Below are 24,445 nucleotides of genomic sequence, written 5' to 3' on the forward strand. Positions count from 1 at the left end.
AATATGGGTAATTACAAATTTATAATGTACATTTTAAAACTATAAGGCATCGAATGAAATCGAAGAAAAACAGAAAACTACTAACGTATACCACTAAGAAAAATAAAAAAAAACCTGTTATCTAAATCGATATTTTGAAATGCTTATTTTTTGGGGTAAATTAAAGTATTGCAAAGATTATAACTAAGCCAAAAATGGTATGATTTCAATTCGAAAAGCGGGCCTGTGCTAGTTTTTCAGGGGAAAACAAATCTGCATACTCAGTTTATAAATTTAAAAAATTCAATTTTTTGTAAGTTTTTGACAATTTTAATGATGTAACCCCTTATAAAATTTTTAAAATTTTGAAAAAAATAAACTTTAGCCTGACATAGCCAAATCGATTCAGCTGTTAATGCTGATCAAGAATGTATATGGCTTATAGGGTCGAAAATGGCTACTTCATCGCGTTTCAAGCTTCTGACTAAAATTATAATACAAAAAGTTAGTACTTCCAAAAAAATCTTAATTCATTATATTGATTCAATGTCAACCGTTTTATCTTTGGGCCATCTCTAATTGGGGAACAAGAGTTACATTCAGAATATATTTTTATTGCTAATACTTTTTCTGTGTGTGTGTGTGTGTGTGTGTGTGTGCGAGTGCTCCTTTTTGCCGTCGTCGCTAATTAAATGTGTAAATTGTTGGAGTTTTTAATTAAATGCGACAAGTGTCTACAAAAATTAAGCGTGGTGGCAGGCGAGGACAACAAAAGGATTGGCCAATGGACCCATTGTCCTCCACGGATTTCCATGGCCGTTTGCTGCATTTGTTTCTCGTGGATTTCTGGCTTACGACAAAAGCTCATCAACTTTTTCTAGTTCGCTGGAAAAAAATGGCGGCAAATCAAATCAAGGAAATACGAGTGCAGGACGAAGGGGAAACGGAAATGGTAAATAATTTGGCGCAAACTTTTTACTAAATGAAGGGCATGCACAATGGCAATGCGTGCATTTCGTACAATAATGGCTGGGCAATGTCAGTATAAGTAAAATAATCAAGTAATCGTAATCGGAATCGTAAACATAATCGTGAGTAGTTGGACAAGGCACATTCAGGGTAAAACTGCAATTGAATTCAATCTTTGCTGAGGCGAAAGTCTACTAACTATTCCTCCTTGCCCTCGACGGCGGGAACTTCCCAATAGTGCTCGTCCTGATGGTGCTCGTCCTTCTTCAGGTTACGGAAATTGGTGTACTTCAGCACGGCCCCTGGATCAAGAAATAAAAGACACATTTACTACATTTTCTATTATTATATCCATAGACTTTCATACCTGTCAAAATGCCACCTCCGATGGCTATGAGCAGCGTCACAGCAATGCCAAACAATTGGAAACCCGCCTGCGAACTTGCATTCCGGCCGAGGCCCTACGGGAATTGACCAAAAAGGGATTAGCACCACAGATGCAGATGCAGGTGCACGGATGCGGATGCGGATACTCACGCCCATGATTTTGGTCTCGGTTCCGTTGGTGCCCACCATCGCTGGGAAAATGTCCTGCAGCTCCGACTGATACTCGCCCACGGTGGCCATGGAGGCATAAATGGCCGAGGCAATGGCCGAAATCAGGGCCGGCATGCCGTGCAGATTGTGCACGCCACAGGTATCGTGCAGCCGCAGATTGGCCGTCAACCAGGGCTAAAAACAAGGACAAAGGACACCAAATGGATGAAGACAATAAAAGGACCTCTTCATTTTTATACGGTGAAGCTATTGTTAAACTAGGAGGTTTTTTCGGGGTAAAAAAAGCTTGGGATGAACTCTATAGAATATGTTTTTAAAGGCATAGTTTTCATTTTTTCTTAAATGTTTATCATAAGCTAATAAAATCTTTATTACTATTTTTAAAGCTTGCAAGTAATAATTGAAGCTCCCTATTTTAGCCCCACTGTTTCAAATTTAATTTAATTAAAAAAGTGAAACGTCGCAGGGTGTCATTCGGTCATTTGAAAAGTGCAAATTAGTTTATGACTCCAGCGGGGAAGTAACCTCACGGATTTCGGTGCTATGTGGTCGGGTTTTCGGTATGGAAACTGGGAACCTGGGAGCCTGGGAGCCTGGAAGCCAGGGAAGTGGAAACGGGATGAGGTCCCGGCTGCGGCTGACCGGCGGGCAACAAACTTTACTCATTAGCGTCGCATTTTTCCTAGGCGCACTAATTAAAGCGAAGCCACCGCTAGCTCTAGTTCTAGTTCCTGGTTTTCCTGCCCTCCACTCTGCTCACCCAATTCTGCCATTTGAATAGCGGGTTATGCTTGCATGAAACTCACTTTTTTATAAAAGGTAGTGTGTTCGAGATAAAGGGTATATAAAGGTGATGAAGCCTTAGGAGATATATGTTTTTTAAAACCTATTTTAAAGTAAAATGAGGCAGAATTAAATAAAAAATATTTCTGTATAGATTACTTAAATGTGTAAAAAATTATAATAAATAATTTTTGGAAGTGTAAAGGATAAACTTCACAGGTATCCTTTAGTCAGGACCCTCAACTACATGGTTCCTAGCATTTTGTCCGAGTTCAGCTTTCCGCTACGAGTTTCACCAGTCAAACTTACAGTCAAATAGCGATAGCCGAGCACCGAGACCGTGCCGGCGATAATGCCAATTAAGACGGCTCCATGGGCGCCCAGGAGCAGGTTGCACACGGTGCCCACGGCGACGCCGCCGGCGAGGGTCGAGTTCTGCACGTGCACCATGTCCAATTTATTCTCGTGGCTGACAAGCGCGGATACAACGAAGCTGGTCACTGCAACGAGAAACGAAACGAAATATTACAGAGCAGGAGATTGGGAGCAGGATGAGGTGGTGGGGAAAGGATACTGCTGCGGCCACGGTTCGTATCTGTTTCTACTAAAGATTGAATGCTGCGAGCAGGTTTTGAATGCAGTCCAGATGATGGGTTTTAATTACATGATTTTAATGTATTTTTGAATGAGAGTCGGTGAGTTCATTAGCTGAAGCAGGCAGTGCTCTTAATAAGAGAAGCTTTAAGGGGTTTTGAAGAAGCAATAAAGGTATTCAAGGATTTGAGACTAGGATATGTTTTGAAAATATTCAACTTTCCTGAAAGTTTTCCCTTTCCTTTGAATATCTTTAACTCTAAGAGAATCTTAGTTAACCAAACTATCTAATAAGCTTTTTATTTCCTCACCAGATGCACTTGTTGTGATGCAAAATGTTGTGCAAATAACGCATACGACCTGTTGAGCAGAAATATCACGTAGCCGACTTGGTGAACAACAAAGTCTCAAAGTTTGTCCCACCTTGTTTTTCTATGCTTATTTACTCGCTTCCATTCTCCAAAGACAACAAAACTAGAGTCCTTGCTGTATCCTTTTTAAGTTTACCACCACCACCACCGCACCCAGTTATCGCTAATCACTTCAGCAGCAGGAATGACACACCCGGACCCGGAGCCAGCCTTGGTTAGAACCGCACTTTTGCAATAAACACGAAACTAATAAAATTGTAAACACAACACAGTGCCAAGATCCCTCGGATTGCCAACAACAACAAGGAGGACACTACAGTTTATGACCGGGCAGGCAGCATAAATCTCGGCTGAATAACACTAAATACTTAAAAATCTCCATTTTATGGCGGAGCATATGTTGCAGCCATAATAATTTGCATAAATTAGTCCAGAAGGCCAGGACTCGGCCAGGACTCGGTTGGCCACTGCAAATGCTGGGCAAATCTCAGCCGGAGTAAGAGAGGGGCAGCCGGCGGCAACCGCAACAATTTCAAAACAGCTTTTGACGTTGTCCGGGCGACACAAAAACATAGAGAACAGCAAATTCTGGCTTAAAAATCAATTAAACAGCTTTTTTACAGCCAGCTACAGCAACGTCCTCGACCAGGACTAAACCAAAGCCAAGCCAACGGCATCCCAGATTCAGGACATCAGTTGGCGTTGCTTTAGTTGTTTTTGCTCCTGCTCCTGCGGATGCTGATGCTGCTTTGGCTGCTCGAACATTAAACAATTTAAATTAACGCCAATGGTGTCACTTGCGACTGTAAAATGTGTTTTGTGCTTAACGTTGTTGGCCAATGCGGGCAGCCTCCTTCGTCCCTCACAAAAACCCGCCTGAATGACCAGACGAGCATCCTAACCAGGCCCAAACCCAAAGGTACAGAGAGGAAAATTAACTCGAGGCTTGGCTTACCTATTATTATTTTTCTTAAATGAAATATATAATAACTTATGCATTAAGGATTAAATAAAAGTATTTACTAGTAAATAACTAGTAATATAAATTCCCTGGAGATTTACTTAACTCTTTTGTAAAATTTGCAAATTATTTTAAACTTTCCTAGCTGATGACCAAATCTCCAGATCCCCTTTATTTATTCTTTCAGTGCAACTCCCAGGACAAGGTCCAGACGACGCTCTGGCTCATTTTGTGCCTGGTGTGAAAACAACAACTGGGGCGTATTTTTGCTGTTGGCGCCGCATTTGGACACCAAATGGCGTCGTCTGATCCGCCTGGACATCCCCCCTCTCCTGAAGCTCCAATAATGCCAGAGTCCTGGCCATGCATGTCCACCCGCATGGGCCGACATGGGACTGGGATACCCCGGGCCTGTGGACCACACCCACCAGACCGCCTCTAATTTCAGCATCGAACTGAAGCCCAGCTTTAGTTTAATTAAGGCAACAACTAGTGAGCTGGGCAACCGGCCACCAAATGGACAAGGCCACGTCGGCATCCTGGTATTAAGACTGAGAGAGAGTTACAGAGAGAGGGGATTGGACGTTGACTCAACTAATCGCACATCCTTCCGCATAAAATGCCCGAAAAGACTTTCCCTCTCTGGTGTGGATACTTTAGGATATCCCCCACCATGGAGTGGGTCATCGCATTCTGCTCTGGAGATTGGAATGCATTGATTAAGTTTCCTCTGGTCGAGAATAAATTGCAAACAAATTTTGAATATGCACTTTATTGAGAGCAGAGTTTTTATCCCAAATTAAGTTGTGCTCGAAAGGCACTTACAAGCAGATGCCAAGTTCTTGTGAAAAGAGGTAGCCAGGTTTCGTTTTAATTAGAAATATATAACAATGATAGATTGAAATGAGCCAAGTGGAAGACTCTATTATTTAATATTCAGTTAATAAAAATATGAAACTAGCGAATATTCTTATGCTTTTCTTTATATTGAGTGTCTTTTTAGGAAGAATAAGTATTACTCTTTTTAACTCTTACTTATATCTCCTTAGGGTATCTACATTTCGGATAGTTTTTTTTTCCAGAATTTCCCCCATCTCCTATAAGCTCATGTGCGCCTTTGTTAGGTGTTACCTCCGCCGACGCAGCCGCCGTAACGTGAGGACCTTAATACCATGTCCACTGGACAGAGCGAGGCAGAGCAAGGACTTGGAAGGACTCTGGCCACAGTTAGCCAAGTGTTGCCCTCCACAGCTTGGCTTATCTCAGCTGCTGCCGGCCCCTACTATTATTACTGATGTCGGGTGTTGCCGCCGCTCGTCCTTTGTATACATTTAATTTGTGTTTTGTTATTTACATTAACCGAGCGAGAGTCAGGCCTGGCCAAAGCCCAGCCCCAGGCCAGAATCTCTGGGTTGCTGTTGCTGCTGCCTCTGGCACATTTTCTATGAGAGAATGTATGTGTGTGTGCCCGGTCTGGACACGGTCCTGGTTTTGACCGACACTTGAATAAAATTCCAAGAGAATTTATAAACCAACAAAGGTTTTGTTATAAACGAAAATAAAGGCTACAAGTCAAGGTCTAACATTATTCTTATACTATCGATTATTATATCAACTTTTATAAAACTATTTGAAGGTAACACTACCAGCTTTTTTCTCTCACTGCACTAACCGGACTAAGCAAATACCGGACAGACTGACCTCCTGCCATTCGGTTCGTTTTTATGTGCGCTACGTGCTCAAAATAAATTTTCAAATGTGTTAACGAAACTATTTGACATTTAATTAGTTTGTGAGTCGCATGCACAAGGACCCAAAGAGGTGGCTAACGGATCAGGGAGCAGGGACTAAGGGGCATTCATCCTGCCCTGGGCAGGGCCTTTTCAATTTCATTCGTAGCCGTGCTAATAGGCCCGCCAACATTATAATTAACAAGGCCCAAAGAGCCAAAGAGAAAGCGTTAAGATATGTTCGAGTACGAGTGGGCGAAGACAGCCGGAAGATGTGAGAGATGAGGAGATGGCCGATGGCGATGTCCTCCAGCTGCCCTCCACTTGAGCCGGCTAATTGCCGGGGCACGTGACTCACCTGTTGCCGCGGCTAATGACAGAAACGTGTTCAAAATGGCTCGCTCGCCGCCGGCTCCTTCGGCCAGCACAGAGTTAAAGCTGGGCCAGTACACCCACAGGAAGGTGGTGCCGATCATGGCAAAGATGTCCGAGGTGTAGCTGGCTCCCTCCAGCTTACCAGTCTCGTTCTGGTCACTCGAGGGGCGCAGCATCAAAGCCACAGCCAGGCCAAAGTAGGCGCCAAAGGCATGCACGGTGATAGAGCCGCCGCAGTCGCAGATCTGTCAAAGGAATTATAATATATCATTTAAATAAATAGATAAAATATTTTAAGTAATTCAATAAAAAACACTCGATATCCGGCATAAAATTAGGCTTTCCAGGCTTTGCAGTTTTATTGGAATATATTCCATTTCCCTTTCATTAAATTTATGAAAATCCCCAGCTTGTTTTTATTACCTCTCAAAACTGCATAATATCATAGCCGAAATTTGACATACATTTTAATTCGTTTTGCATATGGTATTATGACCCAGAAGTACACACATGTGTGTTTCGTTGTGACCTTTTTAAACTTGTTTTCATAAATAATTTTTTGGACAAATACCCATACATTAGGTCATGCACTTTTCCGCTGTTTTTGTTTTTCCCCAAAATATAAGAACATTTTGCTATGCTAATTTTTTGACTGGCAACCATTACCCATTTTGGCTTTAATAAATATTTAAATGCCTTAAACTAAATAAAGAATGATGTAGAGTAATTATTTACGGGGGAATTACTCACACTGAACACATTGAGGGCCAAGTACTCGTTGACGGCGAACAGGGCCACCTCGAAGATGGACATGCACAGGAGCTGGATGGGCGTGGTCCTGCCAAGGAGGGCGCCCATGCTAATCAGGGGAACGGCGGCGGCAATATCCGCATCGATGATGTTCTCCAGGGAGAGGCTGTGGGGCGAAACGAAAAGAGATGAAAAAGGACGGCGAACGGTGAGCCGGAAGTGCGACAGGTGACACGCCCTTGGCAGCATAAAAAATGGCGGCATCTTAACCAACGAATGGCCGCCAAATGAAATGGAATACATTTTAAAGCGTTTCCATTTGGCCAGGCAGTTAATGTTTCTACACAGTGAGAAATCTAGAGGTAGTTTTGAGATTGCTCTTTAAGCAGGGGTCAATGAATTTTTAACAATTTAATTACAAACCAAAATTACTTAAGGTTCCAAGGATAATAAGATACAAGTTTATTGAAATCAATTATTAATTGAATTTTACCAGCATATCTTGCACTTTATAATTATAAATATTTAACTCGTTTATAAATTTTTAATATTTTTAAACCTTCTCCCATTCAAGTTTTCAACTTCTTTAACCACTTTTTATTCTCTCAGTTGATTTCCTTGTCAGCTCCATTGGCTCCTTTGCAACCGCTTGTCCTTTTGTTTGCCGTTTGACTTGAGCTTGTTGCCCATTTCACTTAGCATAAGTAGAGTTTGACTTACCCTCCCTCCCTGCCTCCCTTCCCTTCCCCCGGATCACCTACAAAAGCCCCGCCTCCTAGGGTTGACTTCTTCATTTAAAGTAATTGCTTGAATTCATTGCCAGCCCGAGGGTATTTTTCTTCATTTCATTGCCTCGGCTTATTTGCTTTGTCGGCTGTCAGTTTCGTTCCGGACATTCCGGAGGATAGCAATTAATAAATTGAAACCACTCTCACCTGATCTTGCCGCCCTCCATGTGCAGGAATCCCTTCATGAGCACAGACCACTGTACCACCAAGGCGGCCATGAACAGAGTGAAGCCTGTGGCACTATAACCATATTTGCGCAGATAGGTCATCAGGAAGCCAAAGCCAATGAAGATCATCACCTGAATGTCCTGGAATTCTGTGGGGGAATCAAGAGGGTTAAGTACACTTGGGAAATAATGTTACAAACTAATGTATAAATACTAAAATAAAATATAGTATAAGCAATTTAAATACTTTTCAGTTGGAAAATAAGCTTAGCGTCTGCCTATTAGAGTTTAAAATATCTGTCTAACAATTTAAATACTGCAAAGTAAAAATAAATTCCTAAGAGTATATTTTTTTAATTGCTTAAAAGAAGGCCTTACATTTTTTTCCGCGTGTAAAAAGGGAACACTCTACTGGCCACTAGGATGTTGGCCAGTTGGGATGCCAATTAATTGAGTCAAGTCGTTTCAATTAACCGCCCAATTGTCTGCTGCCAAAAGTCAATTGCATTGAGATTGATGTCACCAGGGCGCCAAGATGCCATGGCCGAGTGTTCTCCCCAAAGTTCACCCCCAAGGAGACACCCCCACTGTACCCTATTCCAGACCCCACTGTGCGTATGTGTGCCCGCGCGGGTGCAATTAGTGTGAAATACGGTTTAATTTATTTATTATGAATTGCAACAAGTTGTTTACAGACGCATTTGCATAAATTGAAATTAATGACTTTAATTATTCATCTGTGCGAGTGTGTGTGTGCCCGTTCCATTGTTGTTGGGGTTCGGTTCAGTTCGGTTTCGGTATTTTACCATATATAGAGCCTCATGAACATGTATATTCCAGTGGCAAAAAGTAATTAATGGAATTGGTGCCACGGGACCCAAAACAACTGGAGCCGAAGGAGACTGTGCGAAAAAGAACTTCATTTATTTATGACCCGCCAACACTTGGCAAACAATGCGGGTCCTGCCCTGGCTAAGGACCCTTCTCCTTCTATCAGTTCTCCAAAAACAACAGGATAAAACTGTAGGGTTATTCTAGTATAAAGGAGCATGGGTAATAGCTCTACATGTTTCGCTGTGATTTAAAGCTGTTACTTGGCTGCTTTCTAATTGTTTTGACCTGCTAAGTGCTTGTAATCCCCCGAAATATGAAATGAGTCAATTTGGCCATCATTTGTGAGCTAGGAAAGAGAGTTTATTCCATTTATTTGTTCATAGATCAGGCCACTGTATATTTAACTGTTGCCAAGTCAACTTTAATAATTAATAACTTTTAAGCCTTGGATAGCTAGTTTATGATAAATAAAAAATACATTTAAAAAACTAGAGTTTAGCAATAAAATAAACTTCACACTTTTACGATCAACTTTATGTAGCATATATAAAAATATGATACGATGCCGAAAACTGCTTTTAATTGGTATACATTTTAAATGCATTTCATATTTATTGGGATTATTCATTTATTTAATTGTTATTTATTTCGTATTTATTTGTTATTCTTTATGTGTTATTAAAGAAATAAATAAGACCTCTTTCAATATTTTCCTTATAAAAATAAAATTTTAATATTATTAATTGCTAAACAATAACAATTGCAGCCATATAAAAATAAACCACAATTGTATAAAAAAACTTGACAGTTATTTTCACACATTTACGTTTATTTTTGAGGGGCAATTCTAAAAATATGACAGCATCCGCACAAAAGGGGAATTATTTCCCCCAAGCACGCACATAATTCACAAATTTCTTTTAATTTTTATACCCTTTCAGGGTATTATAATTTTTGCAAGAAGCTAGCAAAAGACTGAACGAATCATTTCCGACCCTATAAACCATATAAATTCTTGATCAGCATTAAAATGCGAATCTTTCTAGGCATGTAGGAAAGAAAAGAAAAAAAGAACTGAAAATTTTATAAGGGGTTAAATTTAATTCGTTAAATTTTTCTAAAATTGATAAAAATTTGAATCTTCTACATTTGTAAAAGGAAGTATGCAGTTTTGTTAACACTGTAAAAACTAGCACAGAAAATCTATTCGAATTGAAATTGATGGATTTATGGCTTAGATATGATATATTTCATATACGGTCCCGTGATGCAATTACATTCTGAAAGGGTATACAATCATCGGCTTTCCAAAGTTAATTCCCTCTCTCGTTGTTTTGCTTAATAAAAAATATAATCTGTTGCCGGGTAGATTTGCCTTAAGACACCTTCGATTAGCCCACGCTGGCTAATTAAGCGAAAAATATATATTTAGCAAATCCAAAAATACATAATAAAACAAAAGGGAACTGGGTTAAAGCTCTAAACAATATTTTTCGCACATCTGCCGATGGTTTTGAGGGGTAAATCTAGGAATATTAAAAGGGGAGTGTTTACGGCGGTTTTAATCTCACCGGAATCACCTGATTTAATTCCTATAAAAAACTACTTCACTTTATGTATTATTTTTACCAGTTAAAAAATATTCTTAAAATAATACCAATAATCCAATTTAGACTTTCGCATTTATATACAAATCTGTGATAATGTTTCGCCCAAAAAGGAGCGGAAGTTTGTGGAAAATCCTTGCTACTCACGCGGATATTTCGAAACGTGTTCGTTTGCTGATCCAGCGTCTTCGGCATCGATTGGCCGTGGCAATGCCGTCTTTTCGTAACGCACGAACAGCCAGAATAGGACCAGGAAAATTATTTGCACAGTCATCAGGACGACGTAGCCCGACACTTTGGCAGCCGGCGAATGCATGATGGCGGCTGGAGTTGGAACAGGAGCAAAAAAACAAGGCAGCCCGATGGAGTGGCTACTGATTGGAGTTGGAGCTAAAGCCGGGAGGAGGGACTTGTGCTCTCAGATCCCAGCCGCAGTCGTGGCAGCACGTGTTCGGGGAATTTGGCAGACAGGAAGTCGAAGTCGATGTCTGTGGGGCGACTGTGCAAATATTTGCCACCGCTTTTCCCTTTCTTTTTTTTTTGCACTATCTGTGCTCTCGATGCGGTGCATCCACTATATATACAATATATATATATTCACTATCCACGATCTGCTGCGGCTGAGCACTGGGCGCGCACTGATGCCCGGAGCGATGAGCGCGGCGTGTAAGTAGCTTTGGTCGCTGCTCGAGTCTGCGGTCAACGGGGCGTATGTGCGATATCCACAGCGATTTTATTCGCATGATATAACTATTTAATTTAATTTGCCGGCACTGCTACTGCTACTGCCATTGCTCTCCAGCTCTTTAGCTGAATTATTTAGAACAGAAGCGGCACCCCACGAGACCGAGTCGTTGTGGTTCCATTATATTTAAATTGTTTTTGTTTTAGTTTTCGGTTACCTTGCAATTTCAATTTCGAATCCAAATCGTTTTACAAGCCAGCCGCCTCGACCTCAGTCTGGCTGTGGCCTGAGTCTGTTTGTTTCGCTGGTCAATTGATTGGTAATTCGTTACGAATTTATCCTCAGACTGCATTTTAGAGTTGAAGCCGGACAATTTGCATAAACGTTGGAAAACGACCAAAACACAGGCTATCACAGAAGGGTTCAAAATGGCAAAGAAAACTGTAAAAAATAGAATAAGATATAAATAAAATATCAAATGAATATTAATATAAATAACTATATCAAATTTAAATTAGGAAAAATAGAGAACAAGTTTATACCACCAATAATTGTCAAAGAAAAACTAAGTACTGATAAAACTATTCGCTAGTCTTCACAATTTTTGAAACAGCTTTTGCAATTTTCTGGTTAAAAGATATAATGTATTTTATATCATCGAAATTTGTTTCAAATATTTTCTCTAACAGTTTTTCTACCTGCACTCTGTCTCAGAAGGTGAAAGTGGCTGCAACTTTAATGAATTCGAAATCACATTCAGGGTGTTGTTATTGACTCTGGGCCAATCGGTTAAACCCCTTCGGACAGGAGGGGTCTCCTTCTTCTTGTTGACTGATAAGCCGCAATCTCAGCTCTGGTCAAGTGGCTCTTGTAGTATAGTGATTATACACACACACACACAGATCGAACAAACTGAAGCTATTTGGCATAGGAACCGCTTATGTACCAATTAAACACACAAACACTCATGCACCGGGCAGTGTCTCGAAATAATTAACAAGCTGTCAGCCGAAATGAATGCTCATAAAATAAACTATTGTCCAAGTGAAGCAGCTGACTCGTTCGCTTATCGCCGCTCAGTGATGAGATAGCGGTTTCTTGCCAGCAATTCCAACTGATTAACAGCCTTTTTTAGTGGTTTAGTGCGAACTTAATGGGCATAAATAAAAGCGCGGCGAGTCGCACGCAAGTGCCAAAAGCTTCAAGCTTTGAATGTTTGAAGTAGTTGCAGGGAACGATCGAAGTACTAATATAATATAACTGCCTGAGAAACTGTTGTTAAATGTAGATGATCAGTAAGTATCTTTCAACGGTAACAGTAAATAACTATGATAAGTAATTAACTCTGAACAGTAAGTATCTATGAACACTAAGTAACTATGATCAGTAAGTACCAACGAACATTAAATAACTATGATCAGTAAGTAAGACCCCTAAGTATCTATAACCAGTAATTATTTATGACCAGTAAGTAACAATGAACATTAAATAACTTTGAACAGTAAGTATCTATGAACAAAAAGTAACTATGATCAGTAAGTATATATGACCAGTAAGTAAGTAAGTAAGTTAAGTAACTCTGAACAATAAGTATCTATGACCAGTAAGTACGTAAAGGGGACCATGGCAATAAAGAAATTTATTGGAATATAAAGTCTAGACCTTGGTCTGATCCCACCAACATCTTCTTCATACATAATATAAATAATAATAATAATATAATAATGTCATTGCTTACTTTCTTCCAGTGTAGTGACCAAGATTGCGTGACTTCATCCAAGTAAGCTTCTTCCTGGTCATCCAGATCCATTGCATCGGCCACGTCATATTTTTGGTCTCGAAAGGTGATCACTTGCACTATCACTATCGATGTTAACACTAGGTACCCCTAGGACAGACTGAGGCGCGCGCGACCTCAGCGCCTCTATTTATAGTCCCCGAGGAAAGAGAAGAGAAGAGAAAGTGAGTGAGAGTGCATGGGAGAGAAGCTGTTGCCTCTAGAGATTAACATAGAGCAATAGGCATAGAGAGAGAGAGAGGGAGAGTCCGGGAGAAACAGCGAGCTATTTAATTAAGTAACTATGATCAGTAAGTAACACTGATCGGTAAGTATCTATGACCAGTAGGTATGTATGATCAGCATCTAACTTTGAACACTAGTAAACAATGACTTGCAACTTTTGTAACACAACACATTTCTTAGACTTGGCCGGCAGCAATCACTTCGATCCGGGGATGTTAGAAACAGTTGAGAATCATATGCACACATAAAAGAGATTTGTTTTGGAACAAATTTAAGAGCAAGCTTTTTGAATAAAACAATGGAGTTATTCTTTTATATAATTTTACTAGTATAACATATAAGTCGGAGCAGGGCAAATCGGTGGAATATATATGTATATATACATATATATAGCTGCCATAGGAACGATACGAGTTAAGAAAAAAAATATTAGAACTTTTCCAGTTTTCAACAGATTTTCATCAAATTTGATATATACCCATTATAAACTAATCTAGAATTTTGTGTAAGCTTTTATAAAAATCGGAAAGAGCGTGCCGAAGCTACATGCATAGCTTACTTTATTAAAATAATCGAAAAGTCAAATATACTATTTTTAAAACCCTCTTAAGTACTTCTAAAAATAATTTAAATGTCAATTTGGCACTTCTCGCATCTCGAACTCTAAAAATATATTTTCTTTCGGTAAAGACTTTATTTTTAATTAGCGTTGAAGTCCGTGAAATTGTCTTTTAATATTATTTTTTCAGAAGCTTCAAACGCAGTGAAGGAATCATTTCCGATCCTATAAAACTATATATTCTTGATCAGCATCGATAGCTGAATCGATCTAAATATGTAAGTAAAGAAAAAACTTGTACTCAATTTTTTCAAAATTTTATCATTAATTTATTTACATCATATGAAGAAAAATTTTAATTTGTAAAATTATAAATTTATTATGCAGATTTATTAAGCTAATAAAAACTAACACAGAACAGTTTACCGATTTGAAAATAATGAATTTTTGGCTTAGTTATGATCGATTCCCCATTCGATCCCTGACCCAATTGCAATGTTCAAGTGTATGCAACCAACGGCTTCCCTAAGTTTGATTTCTTGGTTTTACTTAGTGTAAATATCAATCAAAGTGTCTTTTATTTAATTTAACTTTACTCCAGTAGCCAGTGTCGTACTTGAATTTGAACTCAAACACATTCGATTGCAGCAGATAATCGAGCTGAAGTAAGGGCTATATAACATATCAGGCCGAGACGAGCTTATTGCTCCAAGTTGAAGTTGAAAAGTTGGAGAGCATTCGGCTAATTGTTAAAGCAAATATCCATATAAAATTAAACAGAACTCATAAAAGTGGAAGTGGGAGCGGGGTGAAGTGAGTAGAGAACCTGCAGAGGCCACTGGGGCGTATGATTGATATTTATTTTTTCTACAAACACAAGCGCACCTGTGTGAAAATTGAAATTCTCATGGCGCTGGCAACAATAAAAAGGTAAGGCCAGGCACGGCACAAGCCCCACATAAGAAAATGTGTGAAGTTTGCGCAAAAACCGCAAATGTTGCCAGGCACGCGCTCGGATCTTGAAAATCCACATACACACATGGACACACATAGAGCCTGTGGAAATAAAGAAAGCTGGGGAAAAGCCGGGGGAAAAGCCTGGTGAAAGCCGGGTGAAAGCAAAGAAAGGCAAAGGCATCCCGGTACATCAGAGCAATTTTCGTGCTGCCTACTTGGGAGGGAAATTTGCATCCGCAATCACTTTAAATGTTTCCGTTTGAATACGCAAATAAATCGAAAAGGATTTCCAATGAATGCTTATGAGTGTCCCCATCCCCCTTCGTCCTTTCGCTGTCGTCCTGCAAAACCCTTGTTAATGTTGTTGTTTACAACAAGTGTACATGTCTAAATCCCAGAAAAGTGAAGATACACAGGGAATAGCAGAGGGAAATAAAAAAGAATACACAGCAAAGAATTCAGAAATCGGTGCTAAGACTATGCAATACCTGGTGTTTAAGCTTTTTACTTATTAAAAATATATACATGTGTCTCTTGACTCTGCCTTTTGTTTCAGGTAAAAACATAACATATATATTTAGAAAATTGTTTTCTATAATAACTCTTACTCTGCATACCCTTTCATCTTCTTGTATCCCCAGAGCACCCTACATGTGAACTTTTGATAACGTTGTGAAGCGTCTGCCAAAACTGTCAGACTTGTGCCATCCTAAATGCCCGGCCACAAGTGCTCGCTCTCGACCCGGATGCTGCCCCGATCCCGGTTCCGGCCAAGTTGTGGCCAGTCTGGGTCAGGCGAAAATATGTATATGGCTCCGAGTGGAGGCTGGGCCATAAATAAATATGAGCCACTGTTGTCAGACAACGGCACAACAACGTTGACGATATGTTGATAAACTTTAACACCCCACAAACACTCGCATAAAGCCGGCCAAGTGTCCTGAGTAGTGCAATCTCTGGGAATCCTACTCGACTCTAGCTGGTGATGCTCTTCGTGGCACTGGTCCTGGTCCTGTTCCTGGTCCGGCTGACCCATAACAATTGCATGGAGTGCGGCTCTCCGGCCATATGCAAAGTGTTTGCATTCCCATTCGGGGCGAAAGTCCTTTCGGGAACATACACACAGCCAGCATGCAGGACTCTTTTGTGTGGCTTTAGCTACGCCAGCCCAAGTATCTGGCGGGCTATCCTTGCTCTCTAGCTTGGCAGCACTGGGAAAAATAAGTATTTAATAAGGGAAATGTTTTTTAATAGCTTCAGAAATATATCTTCTTAATTGTTCCATCACTTGAAGTCCTATTTTTATTACTTACCCCTCAAGTTATCACCTTTCTTTTCTTCCAGTGCCGCATTCCTGCTGCACTCTCGTTGCTGGATTTTTGGCTGCCGCTGCATTTGGTTCCGTGTCTGTGTTCGGGGAATGGATGCCATCCCTCCTCGGTTGCGGGTGGATGCGCCTAAGCGATTCGCTTTTTGTCTGTTTTGTGTCAATTTTGGAATCCGCTTTGGTTTCGCTCCTGCTCCTGCTCCTGCTCCTCCTCCCGCTGCCGACGTGATGCTATGGAACAGCTTTTGGTTGCGCCAATTGTTGGCATTTACAGGCTACTTGGCTGCCGGGCCCCTTGACTTGGCCGGGATTCCATCGGCTCTGGGGCTCCCACCACTTACCACTTACCACTTCAGCTCCTGTTCCAGCTGGAGACTGCTGCTCCTCCTGCAGCTTCGTCGGCTTAGAGATCCGGCTCAAGTGGCGCATTGGGGATTTTTCAATTGCGTTTATAATAAATTTCGATTTGTCAGCGGCAAAGCGAGAGAGCGGCGTCAAGTGGCCGCCGCATCCCGAGTGGCAAACCGGGATGTCAGTCAGAGAGATACAGATACAAATCCGGGCAGAGCTCAATGGCCGTATCTATGAGTAAAATGATTCAACTAAGAGCCAAAGAATATCAAAGGCATTTAAAGGATCTAGAAACATGTACATGCAACAAATGTTTAATAAAGTTTTAAAGAGTTCACAAGAAAACTAAACCCAGCTTAGTGAATTACTCTTTGGCTTAAATAAACATTTTCAAACCAATTCTCTTTGTTTATTTATTCAACAACCAATAAGAGAATAAATTTTAGACAAATCTAGGTTGAAATTATATATATATATCATTTCCTATTCTGCCGTAAACTATGCCACAAGCTAAAGCCATTTTCCAAAAGTATCTTTAATCTGCAGCCCGATAATAGACTCCACACAGCTCACTGGAGGAAAACCAGTTTAAATTAATTAGAATGAAATGGGAGTTGCGTGCAGACAAACTGGCTCACAGAGGGGCGGCTATATAGCCTCATAGCAGGTGCAATAAAAAGCTAAAAATCCATCGGATCGATCGTTTGACACACGATTAGCCATGTGAATGTGAACTAGTTTGATTATAACCACTTAAGTGTGGCGCCGGATGGGTAACAAAGGTTTTGTTATTTATTCGAAATTGAAGGTAAACAAAAAGGGCACAGAACACACATGCTCTGCATTCTTGATACGAACGAAATATATAAACTCTAGTTTAGGATATAATTGTAATTGAATTTAAGGGGCTTGAATTATGAACTATGGCTGGAAGTCTCCTCATTCTCATCCTTATTATGCTTAAGCAATGGCCGTGGCATGCGTGGGCGTTGGTGTCACCGTCGTTGCCGTCTCATGGGCCGGAGCTGGGGTATAAGTGCTTGGAGCTGCCGGTGCCGGTGTGTAAGAGCTAGTGCCCTGATCGGGCTCCTTGTCCAGGATCACCTTCTTCAGTATAAAGTACAGGGCACCGCCAATCAGGAGCTCAGCCAGTGCAATGCAGACGATCATAGCCCAGCCGGGTATGGCAAGGCCACCTGTGGGACAACAGAACGTATGAGTAATCTAGTCAAAAGAAATTATTACGTATACGCCTCGACTTACTGAAGTAACGACGGGTGAGGGTGCGACGACCGCGGTTCACGCGTCGCGTGGCCTCCGTTTCCTGCAAAACACAAGCCAGCAAAACTGCAAATTAGATAGAAAAGAAGCGTTAAAAATAATAATAATAATTACAGAGTAAAACGAGAGGCACTCGAGCACTCAAGTTAGCTGTGATTTGTCCGAAGACCACCGTCGAAGGTGGCTTGGCTTTATGGCTTTGAGGCATCCATCAAACCGGAGCCATAAAGCGAGCCAAAACGGAACTCATTGAAACAACGCCGCGACCATTCATCATATAGAGCTCCAGCGTATCTTCGATCTACGCAGCCAAACACGAAGACGAAGACTTGTTAAGATGTATTAACAATTAATTATTGAGAAAATGTTTAACAACAGAACGCAAATTCTGTTTGAGCAAAAAAATAAAAGAGCGCGCGCGCGCCAAGTTCGATGATAAATATATTCCTTCAAATTCTTCCCCTTTTGTTCGTTCCATTGCGGATGTCAGACTCGATTTCACGTAAAATTATCAAAATGTATTTTTAATTAATATTCTTTTTTTTTTGTGTTTGATGTTTGTTTTGGTTCGGCGCTCTTTCGGCATATTTTGCGCATGAAATATTCAGCGGATTTGGATTTAGTGACTGTGTGTGTGTGTGTGGAAAACTCAATGTATTGATTTGCAGCCAGATTCGATTTAACATTCATTCGGATGATTCATTGGGCTTTGACAAAAACCATCGGCCAAATGGATGTGGCTAAGTGAGCGACCGAGTTTCGTCGGCCAGCCGCTAACCGAAATTAATTGTTTCCCATATATATTTATTTATTTTTTGTTGCTAGCATATTTCATAATTTATATGCGAAATAATTACCGAGCTTATGCCACTTCCGGTTTTAGTGCATTGTACTTTTCGGGCCTAATCAAATTTTAATGAATCCAATGAAAACCTTTTTTCCAAATTTATTAACTGCCGCATGAATCAGCGATTTAATAGGAGGAATGTGGCTGGAATCCCTTTGATTTTGAGCTCTGATTCACCACGCCCTGGTATAAACATCTGAAGCAGTGTGATGGGGCAACCGTGAGTAAACAACGAAGCTTATCTGAATCGCACTGATAAGCGCGCACATATTTGGAGAGTGTGACACACACACACACACACACACACACTTGGCCCAGTTACTCATCGTTAAAGTCTCCAATTGCCAGGGAAGTTGCGCCATTAGGGCCCATCCACGGATACGCTGGGCGTGTCTCTACTCCTATTATGATGCACCAGCCATGCCTTTTGATGGCCATTTGAGCTCACACACACACACGCGAAGAGTATCTGGCAGATACTCAAAACGACGACGGAATCGTATGCAGAACTTTACCCAGGCATATCACCAAGTAGGTGGAGCACTTCTTAGCCAACTTCATTTCCGTCGTTTTCGCTCGTTCTCGTTCTCGTTCGCTCCAAAAAACTTCTGCTCGCTTTCAGCTTTTGGCCAAGTTTGTAGCGCGCACGTCGTCGACTCCAAAGTGGAACTAAAAACCTGTGCGTGATTGCAGTCGGCGGCAAGTGGTCGTATCTTATCGCACCGCGTCTTATCAGGCTAAGATAAGATAGCGCTCTCCCCCTCCTGCTGGCATTCCCTACATGCTGAGGTCAGGCACACTGAGGAAAAAACAAAAAAGGAAATTAAGTTCGAGAAGTCCATTTTTTATATACTTGAAGTTTGCAATTGAAATATAGGATCATGTCGGAAATCAATCATACTAAGTTTAATATGTTCGCATTTTTGAATCGACCATTTATCCATCTTTTTGTATGACATATTTTTCGCAAAACCAAAGTATAGAATTCTTATAACTAAGCCGAAAATGTATTAATTTAGATACGGCTGTTCTGTTCTGTGCTAGTTTTGACTAGGTTAATAAATCTGCATACTCAATTTAAAATGTAAAAATTTTTAAATATTTATCAATTTTTGTAAATTTTAACGATAAACCGCCCTTCTAAGTTTTGGAAAAATTTACAACAAAAATTTTGCTCTCTTTTATGCCTAGAAAGATTCGCCTGTTGATGTTGATCAAGAGTATATATATAGTTAATAGGGTCGGAAACGACTCCTTCCCTGCGTTGCAAAAATTATATTGACTAAAATTATATTACCATTCTTTTTGTAAATATTTATTTATATTTTAATAGGACCAGTAAGTAACTGTGATCAGTAAGTACCAACGAACATTAAGTAACTATGATCAGTAAGTATCTAAGACCACTAAATATCTATGACCAGTAACTAACTATGACCAGTAAGTATGTATGATCAGTTACTAACTTTGAACACTAGTAAACAATGACTTGCAACTTTTGTAACAAAACACATTTCTGAGACTTGGCCGGCAGAAGTCACTTCGTTCCGGGGATGTTAGAACCAGTTGGGAATCATATGCACAGATGTGCGAGATTTGTTTTGGAACAAATTTAAGAGCAAGCTATTTGAATAAAACTATGGAATTACTCCTCTATATAATTTTTCTAGTATATAAGTCGGAGCATGGCGAATCGGTGGACTATATATAAACATATATGTTGACATAGGAACAATCGGACGATTTATAAAACTATGATCAGTAATGTACTATCAGCAGTAAGTAACTCTGAACAGTAAGTAACTCAGAACAGAAATTAACTATGGGAGGTGAGTATCTATGACCAGTAAGTAACTATGATCAGTAAATATATATAACCAGTAAGTAACTATGATCAGTAAGTATCAATGAACATTAAGTAACTCTGAACAGTAAGTATCTATGACCAGTAAGTATATAAAAGGGACCATGGCAATAAATTTATTGAAATATAAAATCTAGACCTTGGTCTGATCCCACCAGCATCTTCTTCATACATAATATAAATGTCATGGTTAAGACTTACCGCAGTAGAGCTCTTTTGTCATTGCTTACTTTCTCCAGTGTAGTGACCAAGATTGCGTGACTTCATTCAAGTAAGCTTCTTCCAGGTCATCCAGATCCATTGCATCGGCCACGTCATATTTTTGGTCTCGAAGCGTGATCACTTGCACTATCACTATCGATGTTAACAATAGGTACCCCTAGGACAGACTGAGGCGCGCGCGACCTCAGCGCCTCTATTTATAGTCCCCGTGGAAAGAGAAGAGAAGAGAAGAGAATGTGAGTGTGAGTGCGTGGGAGAGAAGCAGTTGCCTCTAGAGATTAACATAGAGCGATAGGCATAGAGAGAGAGGGAGAGTCCGAGAGAAACAGCGAGCTGTTTAATTAAGTAACTATGATCAGTAAGTAACTCTGATCGGTAAGTATCTATGACCAGTAAGTATGTATGATCAGCATCTAACTTTGAACAATAGTAAACAATGACTTGCAACTTTTGTAACACACATTTCTGAAACTTGGCCGGAAGAAGTCACTTCGTTCCGGTTGAGAATCATAAGTACACATGTGCGAGATTTGTTTTGGAACAAATTTAAGAGCAAGCTATTTGAATGAAACTATAGAGTTATTCTTCTATATAATTTTCCTAGTATATAAGGCGGAGCATGGCGAATCGGTGGACCATAAATATACATACATAAATATATATAGCTGACATAGCAACAATCAGAAAATACTTAATTCCAAAAGTTGAAAATTCAAATTTTTGTAAATTTTAATGATCTAACCCCTTATAAAATTTGAAAAAAATCTAAAAAAAAAAAATGGTTTTATCTACATGCCCAGAAAGATACGCCTGTTAATGCTGATCAAGAATATATATACATAGTTCATAGGGTCGCAAATTACTCCTTATTATCTTAACTCCTGACTCTTGGCTCGATAATTCAGCAAGAGACTAATTGTGAGTAATACGAATATGATGTTCGCAAAAAAATTTTCTTAAAACCAAGACACAAAAGGTTGACGAATCATAAGCACAACCCTTTAGATAGGGATACTGATGATAAATTTGTTGTTTTAAAAATTATATTCTATAATCATATCATAATGATACAAATGGAAAACCTTTTCAAGTTTTTGTTTTAAAATGTTTATTATTTTGTTAATTCGTGTTTTGTACTCGGATTGATCATAACGGATTCAAATTGACTAATACGCTCGACTTATGGTTAGTTTCATCGTGAGACTCTCAAAGGCAGGACTTCTTCTGGAAAAGCATCCTCGACAATCTCAAATGCTGCGGTGGGTGGTGGCACAGTTGGCGGCTTAGTGACGACGGAGCTTCAGGCGGCGGACGGTCTTGTAGCGGTATCCATCAGCGGCCAGCACGGTCTGCTCGGCGGGCACATCGATGATGGCAGAGGCGGCGGCCTCCTCCACGGGGGGCAGGTACTCAGCGGAGGGCAGCTCAGAGACATCACGACGGCGACGGATCACACGACGGACGGTCTTGTAACGGTAGCCATCAGCGGCCAGGGGAGTCTCAACGGCAACAGCCTCGGAGGCAGACTCCTCAACTGGGGGCAGGTACTCGGCGGAGGGCAGCTCAGAGACATCACGACGACGACGGATCACACGGCGGACAGTCTTGTAGCGGTAACCATCATCAGCCAGGGGGGTCTCGACGGCAACAGCCTCAGAGGCGGACTCCTCAACTGGGGGCAGGTACTCAGCGGACAGCTCGTTGACATCACGACGACGACGGATCACACGGCGGACAGTCTTGTAACGGTATCCATCATCAGCCAGGGGGGTCTCGACGGCAACAGCCTCAGAAGCCTCCTCCACGGGGGGCAGGTACTCAGCAGAAGGCAGCTCAGAGACATCACGACGGCGGCGGATCACACGACGGACAGTTTTGTAACGGTAGCCATCATCAGCCAGGGGGGTCTCGACGGCAACAGCCTCGGAGGCGGACTCCTCAACTGGGGGCAGGTACTCGGCGGAGGGCAGCTCGTTCACATCACGACGGCGACGGATCACACGGCGGACAGTCTTGTAGCGGTAGCCATCATCAGCAAGGGGGGTCTCGACGGCAACAGCCTCAGAGGCGGACTCCTCAACTGGGGGCAGGTACTCAGCGGACAGCTCGTTGACATCACGACGACGACGGATCACACGGCGGACAGTCTTGTAACGGTAACCATCATCAGCCAGGGGGGTCTCAACGGCAACAGCCTCGGAAGCCTCCTCCACGGGGGGCAGGTACTCAGCAGAAGGGAGCTCGTTCACATCACGACGGCGACGGATCACACGGCGGACGGTCTTGTAGCGGTAGCCATCCTCGGCCAGGGGAGTCTCAACAGCAACAACCTCGGAGGCGGACTCCTCAACTGGGGGCAGGTACTCGGCAGAGGGCAGCTCAGAGACATCACGACGGTGGCGGAGCTTGAGGCGGCGGACGGTCTTGTAGCGGTATCCATCATCGGCGAGAACACCCTGGTCGGCAGGCACCTCCACGAGATCGGAGGCAGCCTCGATGTTGTTGTCCACCGGCGGCAGGTAATCCGTGGCAATGGATGCCGCAGAGGCTGCTGCGATCACAGCAAAGGCAATGACGAAGAATTTCTGTAAGGCAAAAGGAAGTTCGAAGGGTTAGTCCTGGTCCAAAAGGATGTCTGGTGATGGATAGAGAGAACTAACCATTTTTCCAGAAGATCCTAGACGATGTCTGTTAGATTAATCCAAAGTTGATTCTGTTTCAAAACCAGACCCAACGACACTATTTATACAGAAAATGCGCGAAAAGTTCTCGGCTGGCCGATGTCCATTCACTTTGGGCCGATCGACGAGATGATTTGAGATGAGCTACGATGATCGCAGCAGAGGAAACCGGTTGCTAGCGATCTGTGGTGGACTACCGCATCGATATGTGGCTTCTTCGAGCGCGGGGATTGTCTAGTTGCTATTGTCAAAAAGTGTCTCAAGCACCAATTGAACTCTCGGCGGCGGCGGCTGTTGACCATAAAAAATGATTAGCGCGGCCAGCATCTGCCAGAAGACAAAACGAAAGTAAACAAAGCTCGGAGCCAGTGGGCAGCGTGGAACAATGGCTGAGGGGCATTCTATGAACGGATCGCGGATCGATTGTCTCGATTATTTGCATCAGTTTATGTCAGATTTATGTTGAATAGATCGGATACATTTGTGTCCACCATGGTAATTGCAAGCGGAAGTCATCGACGACGATGCTGCCTTTCATTGGATGTACGCCGTGTGTATTTTTGGAGGCTCTCGAGCATCGTTGCCGAGCGGCGTTTAAGGCCAAGATCGGCCGAAAGTGTACGCCGCCATCACGATTGATACTCCACACTTGATGGACGCCAGTCGCTGCTGAGGCTGAGCCATCGAGTGTTGCTATTTTGGGCTCTCAAAGCGCTCGACACGCTCGATTAGGCGGGCTATTAATAGCCTCATGATTTAAGAGATCGCTTAGCGATTTTCCATTTTTTCCCAATATTTAATTTTAAATTTAAATCGCGTTTGCTGCTGCTCCAATTGAGCGGCAAACAAGCCATAAATCTTTAACAATCTCCCACTCACAGCGGAGTAGGAATCCATTCCGCCGTCGAGAATGGATGATGGAGCACCACTCGACGATAGCAATGGCAATGGCAATGGCTGGGCAAGAACGTCGAGTGGCCTGTCTGTCCGAAAGGCGTTTTGATATGGAGATTGGTTATAGGTTATAAGTTATAAGTTATAAGAATAGAACGGAATGTGCTCTTCATGTATTTTGGAGTATGGCCGTTGGCTGAACTCACTCTGGGGTTACATCCTGTTGGACGCTGTATTGTAAGTACTAGTTTGCATTGGTTTTTATAATTTCAGATCTGTAAAACTGTG

General features: G+C 41.6%; 3 protein-coding genes across 3 annotated transcripts; all 3 read right to left on the reverse strand.

Annotated features, from left to right (window-relative positions):
- Positions 1-572: 572 nt before the first annotated feature.
- Rh50 (Rhesus blood group-associated glycoprotein Rh50) lies at positions 573-11,274 on the reverse strand. The gene is made up of 9 exons (XM_020953927.2): positions 10,614-11,274; positions 8,006-8,174; positions 7,071-7,236; positions 6,304-6,565; positions 2,599-2,789; positions 1,486-1,680; positions 1,316-1,409; positions 1,148-1,250; positions 573-864 (listed from the first exon to the last, which is right to left on the reverse strand). Exons 1-9 carry the CDS (start codon positions 10,780-10,782, stop codon positions 831-833), a joined length of 1,383 nt encoding a protein of 460 aa, XP_020809586.2. The 5' UTR covers positions 10,783-11,274; the 3' UTR covers positions 573-830.
- A 5,832-nt stretch (positions 11,275-17,106) lies between these two features.
- On the reverse strand, positions 17,107-19,174 carry hoka (membrane protein hoka). The gene is made up of 3 exons (XM_020953988.2): positions 19,012-19,174; positions 17,632-17,715; positions 17,107-17,564 (listed from the first exon to the last, which is right to left on the reverse strand). The coding sequence occupies exons 1-3, from the start codon at positions 19,055-19,057 to the stop codon at positions 17,329-17,331; spliced, it is 366 nt and encodes a 121-aa protein (XP_020809647.1). The 5' UTR covers positions 19,058-19,174; the 3' UTR covers positions 17,107-17,328.
- A 2,499-nt stretch (positions 19,175-21,673) lies between these two features.
- On the reverse strand, positions 21,674-23,522 carry LOC110185193 (uncharacterized). Its single transcript, XM_086838606.1, has 2 exons — positions 23,243-23,522; positions 21,674-23,167 (listed from the first exon to the last, which is right to left on the reverse strand). The coding sequence occupies exons 1-2, from the start codon at positions 23,243-23,245 to the stop codon at positions 21,866-21,868; spliced, it is 1,305 nt and encodes a 434-aa protein (XP_086694732.1). The 5' UTR covers positions 23,246-23,522; the 3' UTR covers positions 21,674-21,865.
- Positions 23,523-24,445: the final 923 nt, after the last annotated feature.

The sequence above is a fragment of the Drosophila serrata genome, unplaced genomic scaffold (assembly GCF_035046125.1).
Source record: "Drosophila serrata isolate PLE 108 unplaced genomic scaffold, ASM3504612v1 contig_359, whole genome shotgun sequence".
NCBI classification, from domain to species: Eukaryota; Metazoa; Arthropoda; class Insecta; order Diptera; family Drosophilidae; genus Drosophila; species Drosophila serrata.